The sequence below is a fragment of the Haliotis rubra genome, unplaced genomic scaffold, assembly GCF_003918875.1.
Source record: "Haliotis rubra isolate DU_JTF1 unplaced genomic scaffold, ASM391887v1 Scf761, whole genome shotgun sequence".
NCBI classification, from domain to species: domain Eukaryota; kingdom Metazoa; phylum Mollusca; class Gastropoda; order Lepetellida; family Haliotidae; genus Haliotis; species Haliotis rubra.
In genome coordinates, this window is record NW_025767481.1 from 3,705 (window position 1) to 29,865 (window position 26,161).

General features: G+C 41.0%; 1 protein-coding gene across 1 annotated transcript; it reads right to left on the bottom strand.

The window, feature by feature from the left end:
* Positions 1–6,347: 6,347 nt before the first annotated feature.
* Positions 6,348–22,956, bottom strand: LOC124260403 (palmitoyltransferase ZDHHC1-like). Its single transcript, XM_046694705.1, has 11 exons — positions 22,872–22,956; positions 20,611–20,783; positions 18,014–18,189; positions 16,176–16,277; positions 14,439–14,563; positions 14,189–14,206; positions 12,736–12,860; positions 11,143–11,252; positions 8,617–8,765; positions 7,200–7,303; positions 6,348–6,368 (listed from the first exon to the last, which is right to left on the bottom strand). The coding sequence occupies exons 2-11, from the start codon at positions 20,773–20,775 to the stop codon at positions 6,348–6,350; spliced, it is 1,095 nt and encodes a 364-aa protein (XP_046550661.1). The 5' UTR covers positions 20,776–20,783; positions 22,872–22,956.
* Positions 22,957–26,161: the final 3,205 nt, after the last annotated feature.

The following is a 26,161-nucleotide window of genomic DNA, read 5'->3' on the forward strand; positions in this document are numbered from 1 at the left end:
CTTCGCTGATCTGCTTTACTGGGATCTCACCCTTACAGGTTTGAAGCATTTCGCAACGTTACCCCATTGCAGAAGTATAGGGGAGACCAAGCTGCCAGACCCTTGACAGACATGAATCATGAATCATGAATCACAAGCTGATAATACAGCCCATGAAATCTCAAACAGTTTCATGTGCAACTGCTTGAACTGAAAGATCAGAAGAAATCACCATCAAGGACAAGTAAGCTTTGTTTCCATTGTAAGGATGTTTATAAGTGCAGAGCGCACTGGGAACTGGCAGTTTACATCTGGAAAGCAAAACCAACAGTAGAGGCATATGCAATTCCTGTTTGCAGCATCTGACACAACAACTATGCCAAATTCTGCACATTGTATCTTCAGGATTGTCTTTGTTCATGCCGCCCTGTCTGAAAGTAATTATGGAAGCTGGTCTGGTTTACAATCAGAAGAAACCCAAAGCAATTATGGAGGACATCTTTAAGGAGAGACATAGTCATAGAGCAATGTCTAATCAGAGCAGGCAAAATTCAAGGAGACTTAAATCAACATCACCCACAAGGATTCGTAGCATGAACCAAATAACTGCTCTCTGCACAAATATGACAGGGATGACATTTGAAAGGTGTTGAAGAAGGCATCACCAAGTAGTCACATTTGATTTACCACCATGAAGAAGTGACTGTCCGCCTATCAGACGGGCACAGCCGAGGATGTCATCAGTGGAGCTGTGTCAGCATTACTATCAATAACTCTTTGTGAGAGTGGTCCTCCATCTCCAGATGTCTTCATTGAACTTGCAACAGTGTCACCAGCTTTCTTCCATGATGATGGGATCCATGAGAAAATGCCCAAGTCTGTCCTGGCCAGATATCTGTTTACACATTACTGGTAATCATTGTAAAGAAGAAGAACACACACAACACCAGCGAAGTCGCTGGATGTGCACTTCTCCAGCATATACCATGGCCAAGTATTGGTACCATTGCTGACATATGCAAGATATATGTTGATAGTGTCATGCACAGAACAACACAGAAGTGGGATGACATAGATGAAGGCCGTGGATGACACAGATGTCTTGGTGGCACTGATTTATCATTAGCGAAACATGCAACCAATCTATTCATGAAGTCACAGTAACAACTTATATCTATAAATAGTTGGTTGCACCAAGCTTAGCGCATCTAAGACGCCAGGCTAGTGATCCAGCGAGTTTGGAGGTGTCGGATCGAGCCCACCTGTGACCGGAGTCAACTTTGTGTACAGACTCTTTCAGTGCGTTGTCACAACCCCCCAGTGTACAGTACACAACCCTGTACACTTAAAAGAACCCACGAATCTGTTGGTATATGACCAGATGGTGTCCGCATGAATACGCAAACACCAAGTTGCGGGTGCAGCAACATGCACTAAACTTCTGACAACGATTCGTGACTATATGTGTCCCAGTCCACCCAGCTGTGAATGGGTTTCTCGTGAAGGATGAGAAAGCCACATTAACTTTGTGCTACTTTAAAATGGTGGCTGGCAAGAGTTGCATGGTCCCTCAGGGAGTTGAGGTGTGAAAAATATGATGCGCCGCTTTCGATTTTGACATCCTATGATCGAGGGAAAACAACGCATTGCTGAGCTAAGCTGATACATTAGCTATACAAAATATCATATATCAATAATAATAATAATAAATCTAATAAAAATAAGTTTGTGTGAATTTCCTGTCTCATGGACATTAGTTGTGCTTTGCTCACTTGTATAGATTTTGTGATTGCTGCTTTGTTATTTCATCCCCTGTATATCTTCAATTGCTGGTATTTATGTTCTGATGACTTCTGTTGGGGTAATAATAATTGCGCCAACTCAGACCACAAGACAACTGGCAGTTACCAAGTACCGCTCTAATAAAGATTTTTCTGATCCATAATGTGCACCTGTGTTTGTTTTCTTTTTTATGTCATAACAATCACTGCTGGTATCAACAACTTACGACGGTAATTTTACTCAAAATGTTAAAAAAGAATGTTTCTATTAGCTGCAGTGAAATCGCAGGTGTCCCTCTGATATTTATAACTTCGGCCCGCATTATCTTCATTCACAGCAATCACTATCATATTCTGTCTACTCACTCAAATAAAGTGTAACTGACAGAAAATGGATAATGTATACATATTATGTCATAATTAATGGAGCTTGCATTGACGCATCACATGTGGAATGATACTGTCCAAAAAATATTCAGTGTATTATGAGATTGCCAACAGCATCAGTCAGGTACAACAATGTATTTGATAGACAGGATTAACCAGAAGGAAGCAAACTGATGTCAAGAAAGGCAAACAGTTTTTGCATCTCATTCCATTTCCTTCACACAGAGTTTTGATCCAAAACTCATTCAAACATTGCAAAAGATTGATGTCAGTGAATGTTTCTTATTGAAATGAGGTAATGTAAAGAGCAAGTTAATGAAATATAACAAAAATTATTGAAACCATAAACCTTGAGATTCACGACCTCATGACAGTAGAGTCAATGGAAGCTGACCTTCTTGATTGTGATATGGCGGCCATCTTGAATTAGTAAAAAAATGGCTGCCATTTTAAATTCAAGATGGCCGCATTACATGTAAATAATTAAAATATTGTACATTTTGTTGAAAGTAGGCTTGTTTATAAATGAAAATACTAACCAGTATGAAGATAAACCAAAAAAATATTTTATGAACTATGTAGCCGCGGACAAGCATTCTTTGCTGAAATGTGGGTGAAAGGACAATAGACCCCACCCCAAACACCATGCACAAAAAAATATATTTCCCCAACCTTGATTTTCTTTGGTTTTTATGGTGACCAATAACACCCTTCTGGTCAGGTTAAACACAAATTTGGCCTGTTATCAGAAATGTCTAGGTTCAGTGGTGCAGTTTCTACTGGCCTAATACATATCGCCCCATTCTATTAAGATCTATTTGCCACCATAACTTCATTTAAAATGATGCTAATCCATCCCTCCCACAAAATCCCAATCTCAAACATGCAAGACTCTTTATAACGGTTATAATTGAGCTCTTAGTTGAAAAGACTAAAGTGATTAGACTGTTATATGTAGAGGCATGTATGTTGAACTGACTCCAGCTATGGAGGTGAAAAGGTTCAAGGCATCTAATACAACAGAGAGGAGACATAATTCCCTGGATCGGGCTTAGGATGACACAAGCGATGGTTTTCAGATTAACAAGCTTTGAGTGCATGTTCATCAAGAGAGACTCTACAAGTAACAATTTCTTGTGTTATTATTATCACAGTATCATGACTAGTAACAGTTAAAACAGCGCTGGATCGGATTGGACAAGTAAGATAAATTATCATAAATAACCAAAAAACAAACATTATTAATTTAACATGCCACAACATAACTGTTGCTCTGATAAATATGTCAATAAATAATATTTACATAGATTAGGACTATAATTAGGTGTTCATCAATTATATCAATCATAATATCACATCTACTAATTACTCTGTAATTCGAATGGAACGATGAATACTAGTATTTACTCTGGTTTCTTTTCTAGTATAGTCACACTGATATGTTGGAACAGATGCTACAACTATGTTCCTGAGTAACTACTGAAAGCATATTTCACACATTCAACATCAGCTACTGGCATGTCTTGACATCTCACATCAGAGAAGTGTGTTACAAAACTGGGAACACAATGTACACTATTTGACTGAGCAATTTTCAACTTCCTGGACAAGTATACAACAAAATATATTCTTCTCAACAAACATCAAAATGTGTCTGCTTCACCTTTAAAGGAAGCATGTTGGCGATGTTCAACAAAAATTTAATGATGATGGGCCCTGTACCTGCCCGCTTAGATCAACAGGCCCTTGTGTCTTTGCGAGGATTAAGGATTAAAAAATTGTTTTGAGATGACCTCCCACTCAAAAATGCTTCACAGTACAATACATCACGACAAGGTCGGACACTTCGGTGTACCCCACCTGCCTAGATCATTTTATTTGAGGGTCAAAATCGTCTTTCCATCGACTTGCAGAAATAGCAATAAAGAATTGGTAGGTGTCATGAATGGTGATCAATAGGCCAATCATCCATGATTATGTTTACATAAAAGTTTTAATCGACTGCATGTGATGGTAGAGTAGTGATCGACAAATCAGACGGTTGGGATACACTGAAGTGTCCGGCCTTGTCATGATGTATTGTACTGTAAAGCATTTCGACTTAGCGGTCATCTAAAAAACCCTTTTAAATCTTTAATCCTCACCAAGACACAAGGGCCTGTGGATTGTGGTCTCGACCCAGATGATCAAACTTCGGTATCCAAGCCTCCTTCTGGAACCGCCTTCAGTCTGGGCAGGGGTCTGTCTGTTAAACCATATGTGTCTGTTGAACGGACAGTTCCACTATATGGCCTGAATGTCGCGGATGCTGTGCTTTCAGCTTATTGACCTCAGCATGGTCAAATCTAGTGGCGGCACATCCTGCTTCTTCCGCAACATCACGGGGTGAGGGGGGAGGGAGGCACCACCATTGGAATAATCTAAGCTACCATCCTTCCTAAACTTGGCATTTTCGCTGATAGAAAACATGTGAGTTGTATTGAGGTCATCACTGCCCTCTTCTGAGTTGACGCCGATGACTTTTTTGTCCTATGCGTTTCCTGGGTTCATGGCGCCGGTGTGAGCTCCCTGACAACAGACTCCCGCCTCGCGAGGAGTGCTGGTCATAGTTCATCAGCACGGCGCTGTCGTGGGGACTTCGGCATCTGGGTGCCTGTGGTGGACTTCTTTTAAGGACTCTCCAGAATCGGAGTGGTAATCTGAGTGTCTTGTCCGACTTGAGCTATATAAGTCAGGGTTGTCTGGAACACAAGATTTGTTTGCTAAGCATGAATATCATCATAATTTATTTCAACTTCAATATTTATTTCCATTTTATAAGAAACTGGCTGTAAGTATTGTGAACACACAAACCTAGTGAATGATATGAGAATGATCTTTGCTGTCAAAGATTCATTTCATCATCACATTTAACAAGCTTAGGGAACCAGCGAAATATTCTAATTGAATCCCTGGCAGAGTAGGGGCAGAGAAGTGAGTGTTGGTTTTACATCACTTTCATCTCAGCAGCATCATGGTATGAAGGAGTGAAAATGTATGGATGTCAAGTAACCATGGGAACATACCAACAGTGCTTATACCCGGTCAACAAGTAACCATGGGAACATACCAACAGTGCTTATACCCGTCAACAAGCAACAATGGGAAATCATAAGCTTACACCGGTCAACAAGTAACAATGGGGAACATACCAACAGTGCTTCTATACCCGGTCAACAAGTAAATAATGGGAACATTTCAACAGTGCTTATACCTGGTTAACAAGTAACAGTGGGAACATTTCCAACAGTGCTTATACCCGGTTCAACAAGTAACAATGGGAACATACCAACAGTGCTTATACCGGTCAACAAGTAACAGTGGGAACATACCAACAGTGCTTATACCCGGTCAACAAGTAACAGTGGGAACATACCAACAGTGCTTATACCCGGTCAACAAGTAACAATGGGAACATACCAACAGTGCTTATACCCGGTCAACAAGTAACAATGGGAACATACCAACAGTGCTTTATACCCGGGTCAACAAGTAACAGTGGGAACATACCAACAGTGCTTATACCCGGTCAACAAGTAACAATGGGAACATACCAACAGTGCTTATACCCGGTCAACAAGTAACAATGGGAACATACCAACAGTGCTTATACCGGTCAACAAGTAACAATGGGAACATACCAACAGTGCTTTATACCTGGTTAACAAGTAACAGTGGGAACCTACCAACAGTGCTTATACCTGGTTAACAAGTAACAATGGGAACATAACAACAGTGCTTATACCCGGTCAACAAGTAACAATGGGAACATACCAACAGTGCTTATACCGGTCAACAAGTAACAGTGGGAACATACCAACAGTGCTTATACCCGGTCAACAAGTAACAATGGGAACATACCAACAGTGCTTATACCCGGGTCAACAAGTAAATTAACAATGGGAACATACCAACAGTGCTTATACCCGGGTCAACAAGTAACAGTGGGGAACATACCAATAGGGTGCTTATACCGGTCAACAAGTAACAGTGGGAACATACCAACAGTGCTTATACCCGGTCAACAAGTAAATGTCAATGGGAACATACCAACAGTGCTTATACCCGGTCAACAAGTAACAATGGGAACATACCAACAGTGCTTATACCCGGCTTTAGAACTTTCTCTTCTTCTTTCATCTTTTAACGGGCGCCATACTGTCATCTGGTCGGACGCTTTTCCTGAAAGAAGAACCACAAAATTAGACATCATGCCACTGTAACACAAGTAAGGCATTGGTCACCATCAAAACAATGATGGACAAATAGTACAGTTCATTCTTAAATTTAAATTAATGAAATCTTGAGTGAACAAGCACTTTCCTCAAAGAAAGTTCTGCTCATATCCAGTAGCAAGATTTCCAAAGATGATTCCTGACACAATGTTTCAAAAGATATGATGTTCAACCATATTTATACATGAGTGAACAATATCACTTTGAAATTCAGAATTTGATATTCAGAAAGCTTAGTACTGCTACGACTGTTGTAAGTGTATGTTACAGTATAGGAAGAACAACAGTCGAGGGACTTCACGGTAGCTTTGCAAAACGGGTCCCAGGCCAATATTCTTCACTTCTGTTATCTCCCTTCCTCCCCTAAAACCACCGCGGAATAAATTAAGTCTTAAGCCCCTTTTAGCAATACTCAGCAACATGACGGGGGGACGGCAGAAATGAGCTTCAAACATTCTACCCATGTGGGGAATCGAAATAAAAAAATGTGGTTCTTGATTACACCTCTTTAAAATTTAGGGTAGGTAGGTAGGTATGATTTTTTTCTCAAACATTTTTTAGAAGTAAAGTACAAACTAACAACACATTTATCAATGGGTAATTATTTATTCAAACAAGCTTATGACTGGCATCATTATGTCGACTCTCTCTATCAGCGCCATGACCGATGTCCGGCCAAACCAATCAACCAACCAACCAACCAACCACAATCCTTGAGGTCTTAATAAAGCAAAGGGGAAGATAGGGAGACTTCAGGTGCTCCACACAGAGTACATACTTTACTGTAATGGTCGCCATGCTTGTGTATTGGACTGGCTGTAGGTGGAGTCTCCCCTTCCTCGCCATGGTGGTTCTTCAAAGCCCTTGTCATATGACAGTTTCCTGTAGGAAATACAAGCAGATGCTACACACATCGTGGTTCATGGATACATGAATCTGTAGTAAGAACCCAATGTATGCACGATTTAAGGAATGAGTGAGTGAGTGAGTGAGTTTATTTTACGCCGCGACTCAGCAATATCCATTCCATGACGCAGTCTGTAAATAATCGAGTCTGGACCAGACAATCCAGCGGATCAACAGCATGAGCATCGACATCAGCGCAACTGGGTTCCGGCGACATGTGTCAATCCAAGTCAGCCGAGCCTGACCACCGATCCCGGTTAGTCGCCTCTTTTACGACAAGCATGGGTTGCTGGAGACCAATCAGGGACTTAAGCATCTACCACTTCATAATGTTCCCACATGTAGTGCATGCTGATTAACAAAGAATGTTACTGATGTCATGTCAATGCACACACTCAGAGAGTGAGTGAGTGAGCTTGGTATCACGCCAAGACACACCAGAGACCCATGAACATCCGGTTAGAATTGGTCTTCAGCAACCCATGCTTGTCGTAAAGAGGCTTACTCTGGATCCTCCAGACTCGAATTTACAGACCGCCATATAGCTGGAATATTGCTGACGGAGTAACAATAAACCATCAAGTACACACTCAGATGCCTCAATCCACAGTATACCCACTGGATGCATCCACGGCTTGGGAGCGATGATTTTATCACCTTCCTTGGCTGGCTTTTATCCAGTCAGGTGCCTACGCTGGGAAGTTGAGCGTACCAATCACTACTCACTTTCGCGTCTTAAATTATCTAACCGTTTAAACTTGGCAACACAATTGATGCAGAGGTACTCTGAAAGAAGTAGAAGGAGTTCTTTCATATATTCTTTTTAAAGTTTCAGATCTGTGAATTTGTCTTTATTATTTCCCCAAAAATCTGAGTGGCCCTGCGAACAAACCTTTGCGACTGCGGCCGCTATCTGTGTTGACACTGGCAAGCTCGGTTGTAACGGCGGCTTAGCTGATTGGCTACTGTGAGAATGCGGAGCCAGCCAAGGGAGGTAATAAAATCATCGCCCCAAGCCGTGGATGCATCCAGGGTATAGTGGAGAGTGATCGTAACGTATACTGGGATTTACCTGGAGATTATCGAGGATGTACACAAGAAAACAATTTGGTGCCTGAGACAACTGGCCCTGAAGACATAATACCTGTGTTGTTTGTGAAGGCGGCCATCAACAGTGTCTATTGTTGTCACTGGCTCGGGCCTTTGTCGGAAGGCCACTCGACATCACTCTGCACACAAACAACAGTCAATGGCAATCTATCCAAGCACATGTACATACATCTTATTACCTCCCTTGGCCATGCACACAAAGGATGTCATTGCAATCCTCCTCTCTTGTATGCAACCATAATTTAGAATGTTGGAATAAATGCCTCCCTTTAAGTTACTAAGTTTTTCCCCTACTTCATGCTGTGTCTGGATAATTTCTGCAGTCAAGCTGCACACAAAGAACAATCAACATCTGAACTCAGGTGAAACTGATCTCTAGTTTGGGGTGGAAGCAACTTTCTGTGTAGACTGTACAACCATCACAGAACTATATCATATGAACTCCATGAGTCGGCCTATATCAACCCAGGAGTCCACTTCCACTCATAAGTTGGTCTATATCAACCCAATAGACGGTCTATATCAACCCATGAGTTGGTCTATATCAACCTGTCAGGCGAATTATATGAACCAAGGAGTCGGTCTATATCAAACCCAGGAGTCGGTCTATATCAACCTGTCAGACAGTCTATATGAACCCAGTCTGTCGGTCTATATCAACCCAGGAGTCAGGTCTATATCAAGGACCCAGGAGTCAACCTGTCAGACGGATTATATGAACCAAGGAGTCAGTCTATATCAACCCAGGAGTCGGTCTATATCAACCTGTCAGGAGTTAGGTCTATATCAACCAAGGAGTTAGGTCTATATCAACCCAGGAGTCGGTCTATATCAACCTGTCAGAGTTGAATTATATGAACCAAGGAGTCGGTCTATATGAACCCAGGAGTCGGTCTATATCAACCCAGGAGTTGGTGGCATATCAACCTGTCAGATCAGTCTATATGAACCCAGGAGTCGGTCTATATCAACCAAGGAGTTGGTCTATATCAACCTATCAGGAGTTATATGGTCTATATCATCTATATCAACCCAGGAGTTGGGTCTATATCAACCCATGTCAGACAGTTATATGAACCCAGGAGTCGGTCTATATCAACCCAAGGAGTCGGTCTATATCAACCCAGGAGTTAGGTCTATATCAACCTGTCAGACGTATATATCAACCTGTCAGACAGTCTATATCAACCAAGGGAGTAGGTCTATATCAACCCAAGGAGTAGGGTCTATATCAACCCAGGAGTCGGTCTATATCCCAACCCAGTCAGTAGTCTATATCAACCCAGGAGTTGGTCTATATCAACCTGTCAGTTGGTCTATATCAACCCAGGAGACGGTTATATCAACCCAAGGAGTCGGTCTATATCAACCCAGGAGTCGGTCTATATCAACCCAGGAGACGGTCTATATCAACCCAGGAGTCGGTCTATATCAACCAAGGAGTCGGTCTATATGAACCCAGGAGTTGGTCTATATCAACCCAGTCAGACAGTCTATATGAACCCAGGAGTCAGTCTATATGAACCAACCTATGTCAACCCAGGAGTCGGTCTATATCAACCCAGGAGTTCGTATATCAACCCATGAGTTGGTGTATATCAACCTGTCAGGCGGTCTATATGAACCCAGGAGTTGGTCTATATCAACCTGTCAGTCGGTCTATATGAACCCAGGAGTCGGTCTATATCAACCCAGGAGTCGGTCTATATCAACCCAGGAGTTGGTCTTATATCAACCTGTCAGACAGTCTATATCAACCCAGGAGTGGGTCTATATCAACCCAGGAGTCGGTCTATATCAACCCAGGAGTTGGTGTATATCAACCTGTCAGCACAGATTATATGAACCAAGTGTCTATATCAACCCTGGAGTCTGTCTATATCAACCCAGGAGTCAGTCTATATCAACCCAGGAGTTGGTCTATATCAACCCAGGAGTCGGTCTATATCAACCCAGGAGTTGGTCTATATCAACCCAGGAGTCGGTCTATATCAACCCAGGAGTTGGTGCATATCAACCTGTCAGACAGTCTATATCAACCCAGGAGTCGGTCTATATCAACCCAGGAGTCGGTCTATATCAACCCAGGAGTCAGTCTATATCAACCCAGGGAGTCGGTCCTATATATCAACCCAGGAGTCGGTCTATATCAACCCATGAGTTGGTGTATATCAACCTGTCAGACAGTCTATATGAACCCAGGAGTCGGTCTATATCAACCCAGGAGTCGGTCTATATCAACCCATCAGATGGTCCATATATGAACCCATCAGGCGGTCTATATCAACCCGTCTGACGGTCAGTATCAACCCATCAGATGGTCAGTATCAACCCATCAGGCCGGTCAGTATCAACCAGGAGTCAGTATCAGGGTCTATATCAACCCATCAGATGGTCGAGTATCAACCCATCAGGCGGTGTCTATATCAACCCGTCTGACGGTCTATATCAACCCATCAGATGGTCAGTATCAACCCATCAGGATGGTCGGTATCAACCCATCAGACGGTCTGATCAGTATCAAACCATCAACCATATCGTCCAGACCCATGGGTCTGGAACAATACGGTCAGTATCAACCCATCAGGCCTGGTCTATATCAACCCGTCAGACGGTCAGTATCAACCCGTCCAGATGGTCTATATCAACCCGCCTGAGGTCAGTATCAACCCCGGAGTCTATATGAACCCATCAGCAGGTGCTACCTTCTGGCTGTCTTGCCGGCCTGCTGCTGCTGCAGCAATTCCTGGTACCTCCACATCAGGTGTTGCTGGTGTACTCCTGGTACTCCTCCACATCCTTCAAGGTCCTCCCGCTGCATCACGCACACTGCATGTAGTCGCATCGTTACTCAGACCCTTGCACACTGCAACACACAGTGAAAACATGCATGTAGTCGTGACGCATCAGACCCCTGCACACCGCCACACACAGTGAAAACATGCATGTAGTCGCATGTACCAGACCCTTGCACACTGCCACACAGTGAAAACATGCATGTAGTCACACAGACGTGACTCAGACCCTTGCACACTGCCACACACAGTGAAAATACGCATGTAGTCCTTGTCAATACTTGAACATGTTACAACCCTGGTATAGTAACACTGTTACTATACCAGGCATGTAACAGTGTTAGTATACCAGCGGTGTAACAGTGTTAATATACCAGACGGTAACAGTGTTACTATACCAGGGCGTGTAACAGTGTTACTATACCAGGCATGTACAGTGTTAGTATAATTCAGGCATGTAACAGTGTTAGTTATACCAGGTAACAGTGTTACTTATACCAGGGTGTAACAGTGTTACTATACCAGGGGTGTAACAGTGTTACTATACCAGGTATAACAGTGTTACTATACCAGACGGTAACAGTGTTTCGCTTGTGTAATGTTTTATACCAGGGTAACTGCTGGTTTTAACCGCTGGTCAGACAACCTCCTAATTTACTGGTCCTGCACAAAATCTGCCGGTCACAAAATATATTTTGCCCTTTACCTCAAAACAAGTTGGAGAGTGTCGCCTGCTTTCCACTTGCCATTTCAACAAACACATGGTATTAAAACAATCGGCGAACAACATCAAGTATTTTCCTCGCGATTTCCGTGATAACAGCAATTATAGTAACATTTCAAGGTACAAAATTTTAAATACATCGATCATTTCCAAATGACTGTCAAACTGACCAATCACACTGCACGTAGCATGATGAATTTAGAAGGAAACCTTATCTCACACGAAAATCTTATGTGGCCAATGCTATTATTAGAGGATTATAATAGCGATTTTATTTTAATTTCGGTAACATTTTAAGTAGGACACAAAAATACTTTGGGTATTTTGGTCCTGGGCAAAATCTTGTAAATATCCCGGAAACAGAAACACTGAGTGTAACAGCCATTAAACCAGCAGATGTGGTCGGACAGTGAGACTGAAGCAGTAAATACAGACACCATGTTATAGTGACTGGCTGGTTGGTTTGTCGTTTAACACCGCACTCAGCAATATTCCAGCTATATGGCGGCCGTCTGTAAACAATCAAGTCTGGACCAGACAATCCAGTGTTCATCAGCATGAGCATCAATCTACGAAATTGGGATACGATGACATGTGTCAACAAAGTCAGCGAGTCTGACCACCTGATCCTGTTAGTCGCCTCTTACGACAAGCATGGGTTGCCGATGATCAATTCTAACCCGGATCTTCACGGGTCTGATGACATGGGTTGCTGGTACCTGCTGGATCAACATGATGAGCATCGATCTACACAAGTGGTGTAGTGACTGGACACTTACTGAGGTAGACATGGAAACTGAACAGATGAGCGAGCAGGGCAACAGCAATGAGAGCCAGGACGCGGTGATCCCCACAAGAGCAAGCCAACCTTCTTTGTCCACTGTCTGGTACAGAATCTGGAACTCTGTAGTGAAACATTCGTGATTAAAAATATAAAATCATGACATTACAAATAATAGAGCCATTATTTAGGTTTCTATTGTTTTGAAGATTTTATCAAACAGAACAGAAACAAGCCAAAAACTGTGAGCAAGACTCTAACCTTTCAAGCCATAGCTGGAAACAAAATTGTCTTCGGCTAGCCAGAATTCCTTGGTGTAACTATATAAGAGGTCAGGGGTATAAAAAATATTACCCTTTCTCAGTTACCATATGAGATGTATTAACATGTATCAGTAGAGGACGTAATGTATATGCGTGACAGTCCCCGCTACACGCATAAGTGACTACCTGAGGGGGGTCACTCATTTGTGTGACTGTCTGATCACAGACAGGAAATTATGCATGTCACACAAAAGGCGTCTAAAAGTGTTATTAATAAAACTAATTTAACAAAATTTGCTACAGTCATTGATAGTTGTTCAAGTTATTGAATGACAAAAATGTGCAAAATTTAAGCAAAATTTGATGATATTTAACAGCTTAATTTCACCTATGTGCATATTTTTCTGGTGAAACTTACATTTAGTATTTTCTAACAGGTCATTTGTCATAGATTCAAAATATATATGCAGTTTTCGAGGCACATGAAGGCACACCTGTTTGTTATTCTGTTGAAACTTGCTTACTTTGTTTCGAAACTGCTTGCTTGAACCGTCTCGCATAGAAGTGACTGGGGAAGCGAGTCATTAATGGGAGGTAACTGCTGCCTGACTAAATTGGGCAGTCAAACCATCCAGATCATGTGACTTGGACTGTCTTAAGCATCACGTGTAATATATATTAGGATAATTTTTCCTATGTTTCAAAGCATTTTTCTTTACAACAAAGAAGATATAATAGATTAATATTTTATAGGGACTATATTATTTGGTGGAAGTATAACAACAGGAAAACACGACTAAGAGAAGGGGTCACTTCTACCGATGTGTGTGTATATTGTCAGATAAGGACAAACTTTCACGGTTGAACAACTTCTTTAGTTGGGGTCATTCAAGCTTCACATCCTGGTTGACAGTGATACTAGGATCTGTATCGAAGCGTCGCATCACCCGAATAAAGAAGTTGCTCATCCCAGAAAGTCTGTCCTTATCTGACTCTCAACTTCTAGAAATGCCACTCAAAGAAGGAACATATAGTGTTTAAATCACAATATATCCATAAAATCCATTCATTCCTACACTATGGTACAACATTTCTTGCTTTGCTAAATGTCATTTAGGTATCATTGTTTCCAATAACATCACATTATTACTCTGATAATGTTTCAAACTTTTGTGGATGATGACATACCTGCTATAGAATGGTTGCCTGGAAATAAAATAAACAGAATCATTATTTGTTTTTTTTTTCAAAGCTTCACACGATGGATTCAACAATTGCATGTCAACAAACAAGTTTATATAACATCAGCACCTTGTTTAGTGTGAGTGTGTGTCAGTGAATTTATCTTTCACGCCAACACTCAACATATATGGCGGCGGTGTGTAAATATTCGAGTCTGGACCAGGCAATTGTTTAATAATAGCACTTTACTGTGTACCTCTATATGGCTGCAGGAGACGGCCATCTTTTTCGTCTGTGAAGAATCCGATGAACTGTACCAGACACACGCACAGAATTAGCAGACATCCCACTCCCCCACTCACCAGCGTCGCGAGGAACCATCTGTACATAATATAATACTTCTTGGTGACTACTTCATGACTTCACATACCACCTCTGCTTCATGACACCTACTTTACATACAGATACTACTTCATGACACTTCACAAACAGAAACTACTTCATGACACTTCACATACCAATTCTGCTTCATGACACCTACTTCATGACACCTACAGATACTACTTCATGACACTTCACATACAGAAACTACTTCATGACACTTCACATACCAATTCTGCTTCATGACACCTACTTTACATACAGATACTACTTCATGACACTTCACATACAGAAACTACTTCATGACACTTCACATACCAATTCTGCTTCATGACACCTACTTTACATACAGATACTACTTCATGACACTTCACATACAGAAACTACTTCATGACACTTCACATACCAATTCTACTTCATGACACTTCACATCACATACAGAAACTACTTCATGACACTTCACATACAGAAACTACTTCATGACACTTCACATACCAATTCGCTTCATGACACCTACTTTATGACACCTACCAATACTACTTCATGACACTTCACATACAGATACTACTTCATGACACCTACTTCACATACAGATACTACTTCATGACACCTACTTCACATAGATACTACTTCATTACACTTCATGACACCTACATTCATTCATAATGAGTCTACTTAATGACACCTACTTTCCATACAGATACTACTTTCTGACACCTACTTCACATGATGATGAAATTACAGCTACACTGACACACACCTCAGCTGAGCAACACCAATCCTACCAATGAGTCTGGTTTACAACTGTCTTGACCAGTACCCAGTCACATCATGCCATGTCAGCCTGATGTGGGAGGACAGGCTGACGTGGATGCAAGTCTTAGACATATAACACAGTGGTGAGACCTGTCACCATGGTTTCTGATGCCCAAGCAACACAGCTCTGCACTGCAAATTGCTGCACCATACAATAATACTACCATATCTTTTCAAAGGAATAATGCTTAAAGAAGATCAGGGGCCTGTTTTACAAAGCAGTGATACCTCAAGGACGGTCATAAATCTATGTTATCGGAAAAAGAGTAGCGATAGTCATAGCACAACAATCACTTTGTGACACAGGGCCCAGAGATGCAGTGGTTTGGTTGATGACATGGTTGATGACATGGTTGATGACAGCTCTGTATATAATCAAGTCTGGACCAGGCAATCCAGTGATCATTAGTATGACCATCGATCTATGCCATTGGGATATGATGACATGTGTCAACCAAGTCAGCGAGCCTGACCACCCGGTCCTATTAGTAAGCCTCTTACGACAATCATGGGTTGCCTAAGACCAATTCTAACCCGGATCTTCCGGGTCCAATGACCTGAAGTCTCTTCCGGGTCCCATGACATGGGTTGCTGAAGATCAATTCTAACCGGATCTTCATGGGTGTGATGACATGGGTTGCTGTGGTACCTGTGTGACATGGGTTGGTGGTACCTGTGTCGGGGAGCATGCTCTCAGCCACCAGTCACTTGGCTGGCTGATGTACAGCCGCCATGACATTGCAGGAATATTGCTGACCGTGGCAGAACACATTCTCTTATTCTCCATTGAACTGACCTGTAATTCCTGCCGCCGACACAGTTGTTGAGCCACTTACAGTGGTGGTCAAAGTCTGACACACACTTGTTGCAGGCACTGCAGTGTTTGGACTTGGACCCACTGAAACACAAACACATGGGGAACTTTCAACAGCATAGGCATGACAAAGCTGAAACAGATAGAGTGAGTGAGTGAGTTGGGTTTCTTGGACACCAGAAAAAGGCTTTACACCTTGTGTCCAATATGGGGAATGAAACCCCATGTCTTCAACGTGATGAGCGAATACTTTAACCACTAAGCTACTCCAAAGCCCCGAAACAGATAGACATCACTGAACTGTTCTTGCAGATATACCTCTACTGCCAGGAATGGTACAGTCTGTAAGAGTTGCTGGATGGAACCTGCATCAGAGCAGTGTCTTGAAATAGTTTCCAAATTTTGCCTGAAAGTAACTAGCCCACAAAATAATTCACTAGCCCAAAATTTGAATGTAGAAACTAAGCAAAAGATTACAAAAATAAGATGAGAATAAAATATTGTCGGCATGGCACAGGTTTCATCGTTAAGCTGCTAATATGATGAACATTTTTAATCTTGCATGATTCAAAAGTGTATTATAACTTAACAAGTCAGAGAGAGTGATATATTTACAAAATGACCCCATGAAAATTCACTAGCCATTTGGGCCAGTGACTGTGTAGATTTACTGACCCAGCTGGATATTTACTATGCACAGGCTAGTGGGCCAGTGGCTATTTCACACACTGCATCTGAGAAGTTTGGTTCGAATCCATCGGTCTTAATGTGGGGTTGTTACTGGTGGGTGGCCTTTGTGGGGAAAGACCATAACTTGACAATTTTGCTGAAAACATTCCCTTTAAGTGCCAGAAGGTGTTTCTATGGTTGTTGAATCGACGAGCAGTGCCATGCTGCCAGGTACCACACTGAATCACACCTATAGCTCTCGATCTATCATTTCCCCTGTGTTGTAGCATATTCCAGAACAATGAATAGAGGTGTTTTTCTGACTTCTGCATTCTTAAGAGTAGAAATGTTAAACATCTGATAAAATGGCCTTAAAATGAACATTGTTGGCCTTGATATTTGTCAAGGTTGTTGCAAATTTTCTGCAATTCAATAACATTTGCTTGGTTGCATTTCTTCAAATGTTTTGATATTCGTTCTCTGAAGTTCTCTATTCATCCCGAAATTCCTTCACTTCATTACCAATGAAAAAAAATTCCATGTCAGAGTAACATTTGTTTTTAAGAATGTATGCTTCTGGACCAGACAATCAAGTGATCTAGTGTTCAAGCTATGACCAATGCTTCCACTACATCACCAAACCTGACCATCCGATCCACATTGGGCTGTTAAGTTGTAAAGGATATTAAAGTATCAAGTTACTTAAAATAACTTAATCAAGCAGTTCACCAAACTGTTGTGAAACTTCTATCAAAACTATGAATGTAAAATAAAATATCCAATCAAACATTAATATCTCAGGGGTGGAAATAACCCATTGCCTGACACCCGAAGTCAAGTGTTTTTTTCTGTCGGGCAAGCAAATTTGTATATCACACTGTACCGGTGTCCAGTTGACTTTCCAATATTAATAATGTTGTTTATTTGAAAAATCAACAAGAAAACGGCCGGTATAGTGGAAAAATTATCAGGGCAAGTGATTTTACATGTGCCACTCTACCGGAGTACACTAGCAACTTTAAAGTTATTTCCACCCCTCTATCCACTTTTTCTTTCATGTACCAATATGTACCAATATGCAGTACCATATGATCTCCTTCAACAAGTGATACAGATACTTCCACATTCGCCATGACAACCACATGACTTACACATTCACACGGCACAAATAACAGTGCTGGTTCTCAATAACATGTCTCCGCTTCTTTCGGTCAAATGTTGGCATCTTGTCTTTAAAGTTTGCTCTGAGGACAGCTTCGTCTGCAGGGTTGATAAGGGTGGCGACAAAGTGTGTGAAGACATGCACCACACACGCCAGACCATTGATCTGAGGTCGTCAAGGAACTGGAGGAGAGGGTGATGAGCAAAACTTGATGAACTTCACATACATGTCAATACTAAAAAACTTACCAATGGGAGACACCGCCCAAATTTTCTCGCTAGGTGGTGCAGGTGTATTACAAGTTACAGCGTGAAACTGGAAGTCATCTATCAAGGTTAGTTCGACAGTGGTGTAAACATGCCGAGATACTACTCTGTTCCCGGTTTGCAAAAATAATATAGGGGACACAAATACCCCTGACCTGCGTTGCATTAAGAACATTGATGTGTCAATGGAAACTCTTTGGAACCCAGGGACAAGCGATGTCGTCTGTTGAGCCTACTTTACCAATGGTGAATTCGTGGATACACTATTAGGTTCGTCAATAACAATGTTTTTGTTTGTTAAGAATGATAAAATAATTAAGTATGAATGGTTTTCTAACTCTTACTTTGTATTTTTTTTTAAAAGTTGATAAATATGCTTTCGTCGAATATTTTTGTTCTGTAAACATGTTGTTTGTTGCCTGTCAAATACTACAGTCAACACTAGTCAGGCTATTACACCATGTTCATGCTGGCATGTTAACATTGAAACTACTGTCAGTGGTTGATCTTCCTCCCATGTTTAAAGGTCACATGCAACGTAAAACACAACTTTGCAGATTTTGATACCTTTCGGTATGGACTTACCGAAACAAATCATCAAAAATGCAAATTCAACTTATCAAGTTTAAAAAAAACGCGATGAAAAAAACCGTGCGAAATCGGAGTTCAAACGATTCACTAATTTCCCCCTGACTTTTCGGGGGAAAACTGGTTTCAACAGCTGGGCTGCGCTCATAGCATGTGCGCAGTGAAATAGGTTCGCACAACTTGGAAGCAGGCTGTCCGGTGAATACTCGGTGAAGGCTTTGGTGTGAGCTATTTTCCTAATGTTTTGTTTATATCTCACAGGTGCGAGCTTTTTATATGTTATGACAGTAAATAAACTGTTTATATAATTTCATTTGTCTATGTCACCACACGTTCTTCTTACCGAGTCACTTTCTCAGTTTGATACTTAAAAGCAATGTCATTATTTAGCGTTGACAGAATTTCTAACTGTGATGTAGATATGTCGCTGTCACAGACAAAAATCAATGTCTTGTTTTATTGACACCTGTGTGTCTGCCTGCCTGTCTGCTAATGACAATATTCAATACACAACTGCGATCACTGACCACATGCAATTTGAACTTAACACCAATCAGGCTATACACCATAAACAAAACACATTGATTTATGGCCCGAGTTTGGTCTCTGTCACATTATGTAATTACACAGACAGGCAGGTGTGATATTTGAACACATGACATGTTATGATGTCTGTTGATTGCAAAATGTTATACATAAAACATGAGCATGTATTTACAAAACCCAACATCTCTATATATATACACACAATGAGCCGTGAGGGCATCTGCAAATGAACCAGCCGTTACACTTGAGTGCACACCCACCCGCTCTGACTGGGTTCGGTATCCCGGCTGCTTCGTTTCTTGGGAAGTAAACCCAAGTACACAATATTGCACTTATAATTTTGTTTACTATATGTTTTTTCATAACCAGCAATGTATATTATATGTCATGAATAAGTGATAATTGTGTTTTAATTATGTTTGATTTTTTTGGTTGCATGTGACCTTTAACGGTTTGGTGGAATAGACCAAATATCTGGGTATGATTACTAAATCAAATTAAGTTTCTTCTTACACATAAAATCAAATCCTAGGGATCTGTATAAACTGAGACCGACTCATAAGAATACTTCTAGGACAAGTGTCTCCACCTAGTTGTCGATATCAAAAGTACATTTCCAGGGGACATAACTCCTCAGAAATTGAAGGTATTTATTGTTTCTGGGTCAGTGACAATGTAATTATAAGTGCACATGAAACCAAATATTTCCCTCTTGCCACTAATTCATGTAAATAATGTAAGTTATTTCATTTTTCTTCAACAATGTTCCCAAAATACTTCAATTCTTTCATCCTGCTTACCGCACCATTGCAAGTACACAAAATATTAAACTGGTATAGTCTGGTGTCATGTTTATAAAATCTGGAGTGTACACCACTCAATGAATACAATGAGCACATACTTGCTAATGCTATCATCATTCAAACTAGTTTGTGAGTTTAATTTTACGCCGCTTTGAGCAATATTCCAGCAATATCGCCAGGGACACCGGGAATGGGCTTCACACATTGTACTCATATGGGGAATCGAACCCGGGTCTTCGGCGTGACAAGCAAACGCTTTAACCACTAGGCTAGCCACTGCCCCTATCACCACTCAAAACAAACCCAGTACATCTAGATCTGCAGTGTCTAGTCATGTCTTAAAGATGTTAAAACATTTGGATCTCTTGCAGGACAAAGGATACGATATATCCAGCTGGCTGCCACTCCGTTGGGAGGACGGGGACGAGGGTGGTGAAGTAGATGATGAGGAAGTAGACAACCACCAGCCAGGCCACACCCTGCAGGGGGTGCGGCGGGAGGGACCAGCCATTCCGGCGGCTGCTCTCCTGGTAATAATCTGGCTCCATCGCTCCTCCTGAAATGTGAGATTAAGCAAAGAAAGGCATTACAGGGAATCAGGGAGTGAATGTTGAAATGGCGTACAGCTTCTATCAAGTGAGTGAGTGAGTATGGTTTTACGCCAATTTTAGCAATATTCCAGCAATATCACAGTGGGGGACACCAGAAACGGGCTTCACACATTGAACCCATGTGGGGAATTGAACCTGGGTCTTCAGCGTGGCGATGACGAGTGAACGCTTTAACCACTTGGCTACCTCACTGCCCTGCTTCTATCAAGTAAACAGTCAGGATTTTGTTGGCAAGTAAACTGTCTTACAGTCTAGTTAGATCAGCTTGTTCTAGTCCATACATTAAGTCTAATATCACCTGAAAATAATGCCAAGGTCAGAGCTCCAGATAGATTTAGCTCATGTGGGTACTGTACCCACTGTATTTTTTTGGAGTAGGTATTATGAATGTTGAACAGGTATTTCATTTTCCGTTACCCACTTCTTTCAAATATGTGCATATTTCAGTCATTTTACTCGCCTGAGTATTAGGTCATTGAGTAAGTTTACTAAGCAGGTATGTTCTGTCTTATGTCATACCTAATCAAAATCAACTTAAATATAATGGAAATGATTCAGGGAGTCTGCAAATAGCTGTCCAGGTACACCAAGAGACAATGTGCAATGATCAATGTAAATGATATGACTAAAAATCAGGTCACGTATTGCAACCTGCTGATCCTAACTGGAATCACATGGCTAGGTAGAGAGTTTCTAATGACGATGATTGGGAAGATGCTATCAATATCCATATGTACACCTTATTATAAACAGTCAAATGGTATCAAATAAATGGCCAAAGAAATGACATTATTTTGAAAAACATGATAGCAGTCTTGGACTTGAGCCACTGGACCAAAGTCTGAGTTGAGTGAGTTTGTCTGGTAACACCAGAAGATTCTACTCCATGAACTAGTCATGATTAAAATCTGCAGAAATTTATAAATACATGTTACTAGGAACCACAAAACACTTTGGCACATAACGCGTGGCTATTCAATATAACCGACAGTTAATATGAAACACTCTTCCTTACATCGATGAAGTGATATTTGAAAATAATCTGGCCCTAATATGCTTCCATACTTCGGATCTCCAGCTGGATGTTATGCGCATCAGTTGCTGCGCAGAATTACCGGACAGCAAGCAATGTCGTCAGAACGCCGGTGAGGTCAATCGTATGGCATAATGCAATGTTAGAATCTTAAAGTCGTCAATAAAACTTATATTTCTAGGTAAATATGATGCATACCAGCATGTTTAGTCACGTAAACCACAAAAAATAAGAGACGTTTGTTGCCTTGTTGCGATCGACGTGCTTAGGTGCGCGGAATTACCAGACGGCATTGTATACTAAATAATACTGGAATAAGACCAATCCATCCATGGGGTGCCAGTCAAATCGCCCCAGCTACAAACGCCCCAGCCAATTGTGGGAAGTTGACATGAACTGCCTCAGCAAATATGTTATATGTTTTATTTGTTTTCTGTTGGGCAAATCCATTAAGCAGACACAGGTAACAGCACATAGTTAGTCTATGCACCGGACCATTAACATGTGTTGTTTTAAGCTGTAGTTCTTGTGGGATGTAGTTCTTATGGGAGGACACCGGTCAAAAGGTACACTTACAGAATACCGGATACATACCAACCATATTGTTAATGTCACGTCTATCTAACTCTAACGCTATCCCTAACCCTAAACCTTACCCTACCCTAACCTGACCCTAAACCTTACCTTACCCCTAAACCTTGCCCTAACCCTAACCCTAAACCTTACCCTAACCCTAGGAGTTAGGAAGGTATCCGGTATTCTGTAATCTTACCATAATTATAGTAATATTTCTGATGTAATTTTAGTAAAACTACATGGCTTGAAAATAATCAAAATGAAAATGACAATGTAGATATAAAATAAGACGGAGCCATTGACAGTAGAAAACACATAGTGACAGCGACTCTGCCTATTTTCGGAACACACATGAAGATTCAAATACATGTCCATTGTCTACTGATAAACAATCCTGCGTTTAACAGAAAATGAACAGACTTACCTAAATGCCGATGTCAGATATCGAACATGTCACCGGTAAGATAGCGTAATATTTTGTCCACGACAGATAAACAACATTATTCCGCCATCTTGAATCCAAGGTAATTTCTCATTCGGGAAACTTCGGTAATCTCCGACATGTGCTTTTACAGACGCTTCGTACGACCTGCGCACGCAGGAAAAGCAGCAACGTATCTCGTGTTTGTGTTCTGTTGGAAAACACAATAAATAGTGTCACACTTTCAAAAAAGCGTTAAGTCCATTTGATGACCTTTTGTCGATGAAACAAATTCAACATGACCTGTTGCCGTTGCTTCCAAGAATGACGAGAGTGAAGTATTACGATGGCGAGGAAGGGCGACATGACCAACCATAGACAAAGATTTAATTACTCATTATGACTCGTTAGTATTGATTGTAGTTCATTTTGTTATCCGACACAGTCATCTGTTCCCTCACCTAAGTTTGACACCCGATTGTCTGATACATCCAATTAGCAGATATGTTACAACTAATTAGGCGTATTATATAGAACCGCGATGAGCTTAATTATCCCCCATTGTGTTGCCTAGCAACATCAGTTAATCTACAATACCTCAATGAAAGGATAATAATTTACCCTTTACAAAGTCGAAATAGACCCACTTAGAAGTGGGAAGGGGCAGTTATCTTCATCATCACCATCATCATCATCATCATCATCATCATCATGTACCCAGATAACGTATCTCGTTTCGGGACACATGTGGCAGATAAGCTAGTGGTGAGCATGTAATTTGCAAGGGTGGATACAGCTTTTTTAGAAAGGGAGTGGTGGGAGTGCACAGTTCATTTTCATCCGTTTTAGAGTTCTGAATGCTCATTTAATTCATTTAATAAACGTTCAGCACAAAAGGAGGGAGGGGGTGGGGTGCGCACTCCTGCACATGGTCGGATCGACCAGCTGCAAAGGGCTCACAACGAGGGGTTCCCGTTTTGCCGGACGCTTTTGTTATAGATAAAAATTCACTGATGCGCGATAATCCTTTAAACAATAGGGTATTAACTTATAGTCTGTTTCGGCCTGAGAAAGTACACACTGGAGCTTCATCTCAATATTTCATATATCACCAATTCAACATTTTTGGTACATTTTATCTTCATGATAAAATTCATAAATACCTATTTCGTACATTTTCAGAAAACGAGAAACTGGTAACTGAAGACATAAATAAATATGCATAAATATTTTCTGAACTGAACTTGATCTTGATGGTGGTTGTGTGTGTTCCTGGAACTGCTGAGAACATCACTGACGGTGTTGGCCGTTACAGGACAACCTGTCTGACAACATTTCAGATGAACTCGGTCCCTTTTTGTGCTCTACCCCTAAACTTGTGACCTAGATAGATACAGTGTCTACCTACCTCCCCTCGAATTTGGAATGTTAACTTGAGCGTTTGCCATTTTGCATGTCGAACCATGTCTACATTCTTTATATACAGGCACAACTTCAGAAATAATCATTGGAATAAGCTTCACTCAATTCAGCTAATATAATTCGATTTAACTAAAATCAGTTTCTAGAAATCGAGTTCACTCAAAACAAATTCGTGCCTTGTAATTAATGATTTCGAACTCAGTGACAAGTAATCACTGAACAGAGGCCCAGATAAGCTGCGTATCCGAGTAAAATACGCATATGAAAAATTTCAATTACGCGTTGAAAATAATGTTGCGTGCGGCTGCTTACGCATTTAAAAGACGTTAGATACGCAAAAGTTTAAAACAAATGCGTATACGGAATATATTTATAAAATCGCTTGCGTAATGAAAAAGACATCGATTGCTATCAAGTTGTACTGTAAGTATACAAGTGTTGTACTGTCAGTATAGGATGAGTGATTTTTTTATGAAATCATTTCCATTATATTTAAGTTAGTTTTGATTAGGTATGACATAAGGTAAAACATACCTGTTTAGTAAACTTACTCAATGACATAATACTTAGGTGAGTAAAATGACTGAAATACGCACATATTTGAAAGCAGTGGGTAACGGAAAATGAAATACCCACTCAACATTCATAATACCCACTCCCAAAAATACAGTGGGTACTATACCCACATGGAGCTAAAGTCTTATCTGGAGCTCTGACTGAAAACAGACTATAGCCGGCAAACTAGCGCACCGTTACTCTTAATACGTTATCATCATATCAGCTGTCCGGCAAAGTGGGGTATGACCCTCACAACACCGATTCATGTGTCAATTGCAATATGGAAGACGTGGCGCTTTAATGTTTTTCACTACAGGAGAGTTTATGCACAGCCGACGCGTGCCGTCGATCAGGCGTGTAACGAAATTAGGTTACGCAGGCTAAATCGTGCTTAATGCAGATCGCAGTCGTCCATCTCAACGGAACCTGGCTGTCTGATTGATTACCTGGGATTTCCGAAAAACCGAACCGACGCAGCGTTACATGCAAGTAATACCAGTCATCCCTTATTTAGGATTGTATCGCTGACTGGACTTCCCAAGGTTTCACATCTAACCGAATAAATAAGCTATTTTGTATACTAATGTTTGCAACAAATACATGTTGTTTATGCACATAAAGAAAGTGCACCCGAGACTTTTAGTTGTATTTTCCATGTGGGGGGTGTACTCGTCACTATATGGCTGAAATAATGCCGATCAACCCAATGGATGTGAGTGTGAGAGAGAGAGATCGAGGAGAGAGAGAGAGAGAGAGAGAGAGAGAGAGAGAGAGAGAGAGAGAGAGAGAGAGAGACCCTGTTCTTATCATTTCCATCTAATATTGGGTTTTAATCTAATCATTATTGCCTTAGAGACTTGTGCAAGTGTAAGTTCACATTAACACACTGTCATAAGTAACCATCACTATATAAGGTGCACGCTGCACTTTCTCTTTCGCTTTCCACGTAAACGGCAAACTCCTAACGTTTTCATGGAAGGACACCGTTTCATAGGTAAACAGTCCGTTCAGATAATGAAACTGAGTACCTATTGTTAGTGTTATCGCGGCTGCATGTAAACAGTGGCTTTGTGTCATTGTCAGCTGTTCGTTGATGACATGTACGGTCTTGTAAAAGGTTACATTTAGCCATTGTAACTTAACACTTTGTCACGCAACCACAGCATGTTTCGCCGTATCTAGATAATGAAGTCGGAAATCAATACATGGTAAACGTAAACTTGACACACTTCGTGAAGGACCCTTGCGTAATAGTGAGATGCAACCCATACTTGCCGAACCGATAAATATACAGTTGAATGAAACGGCTTTGT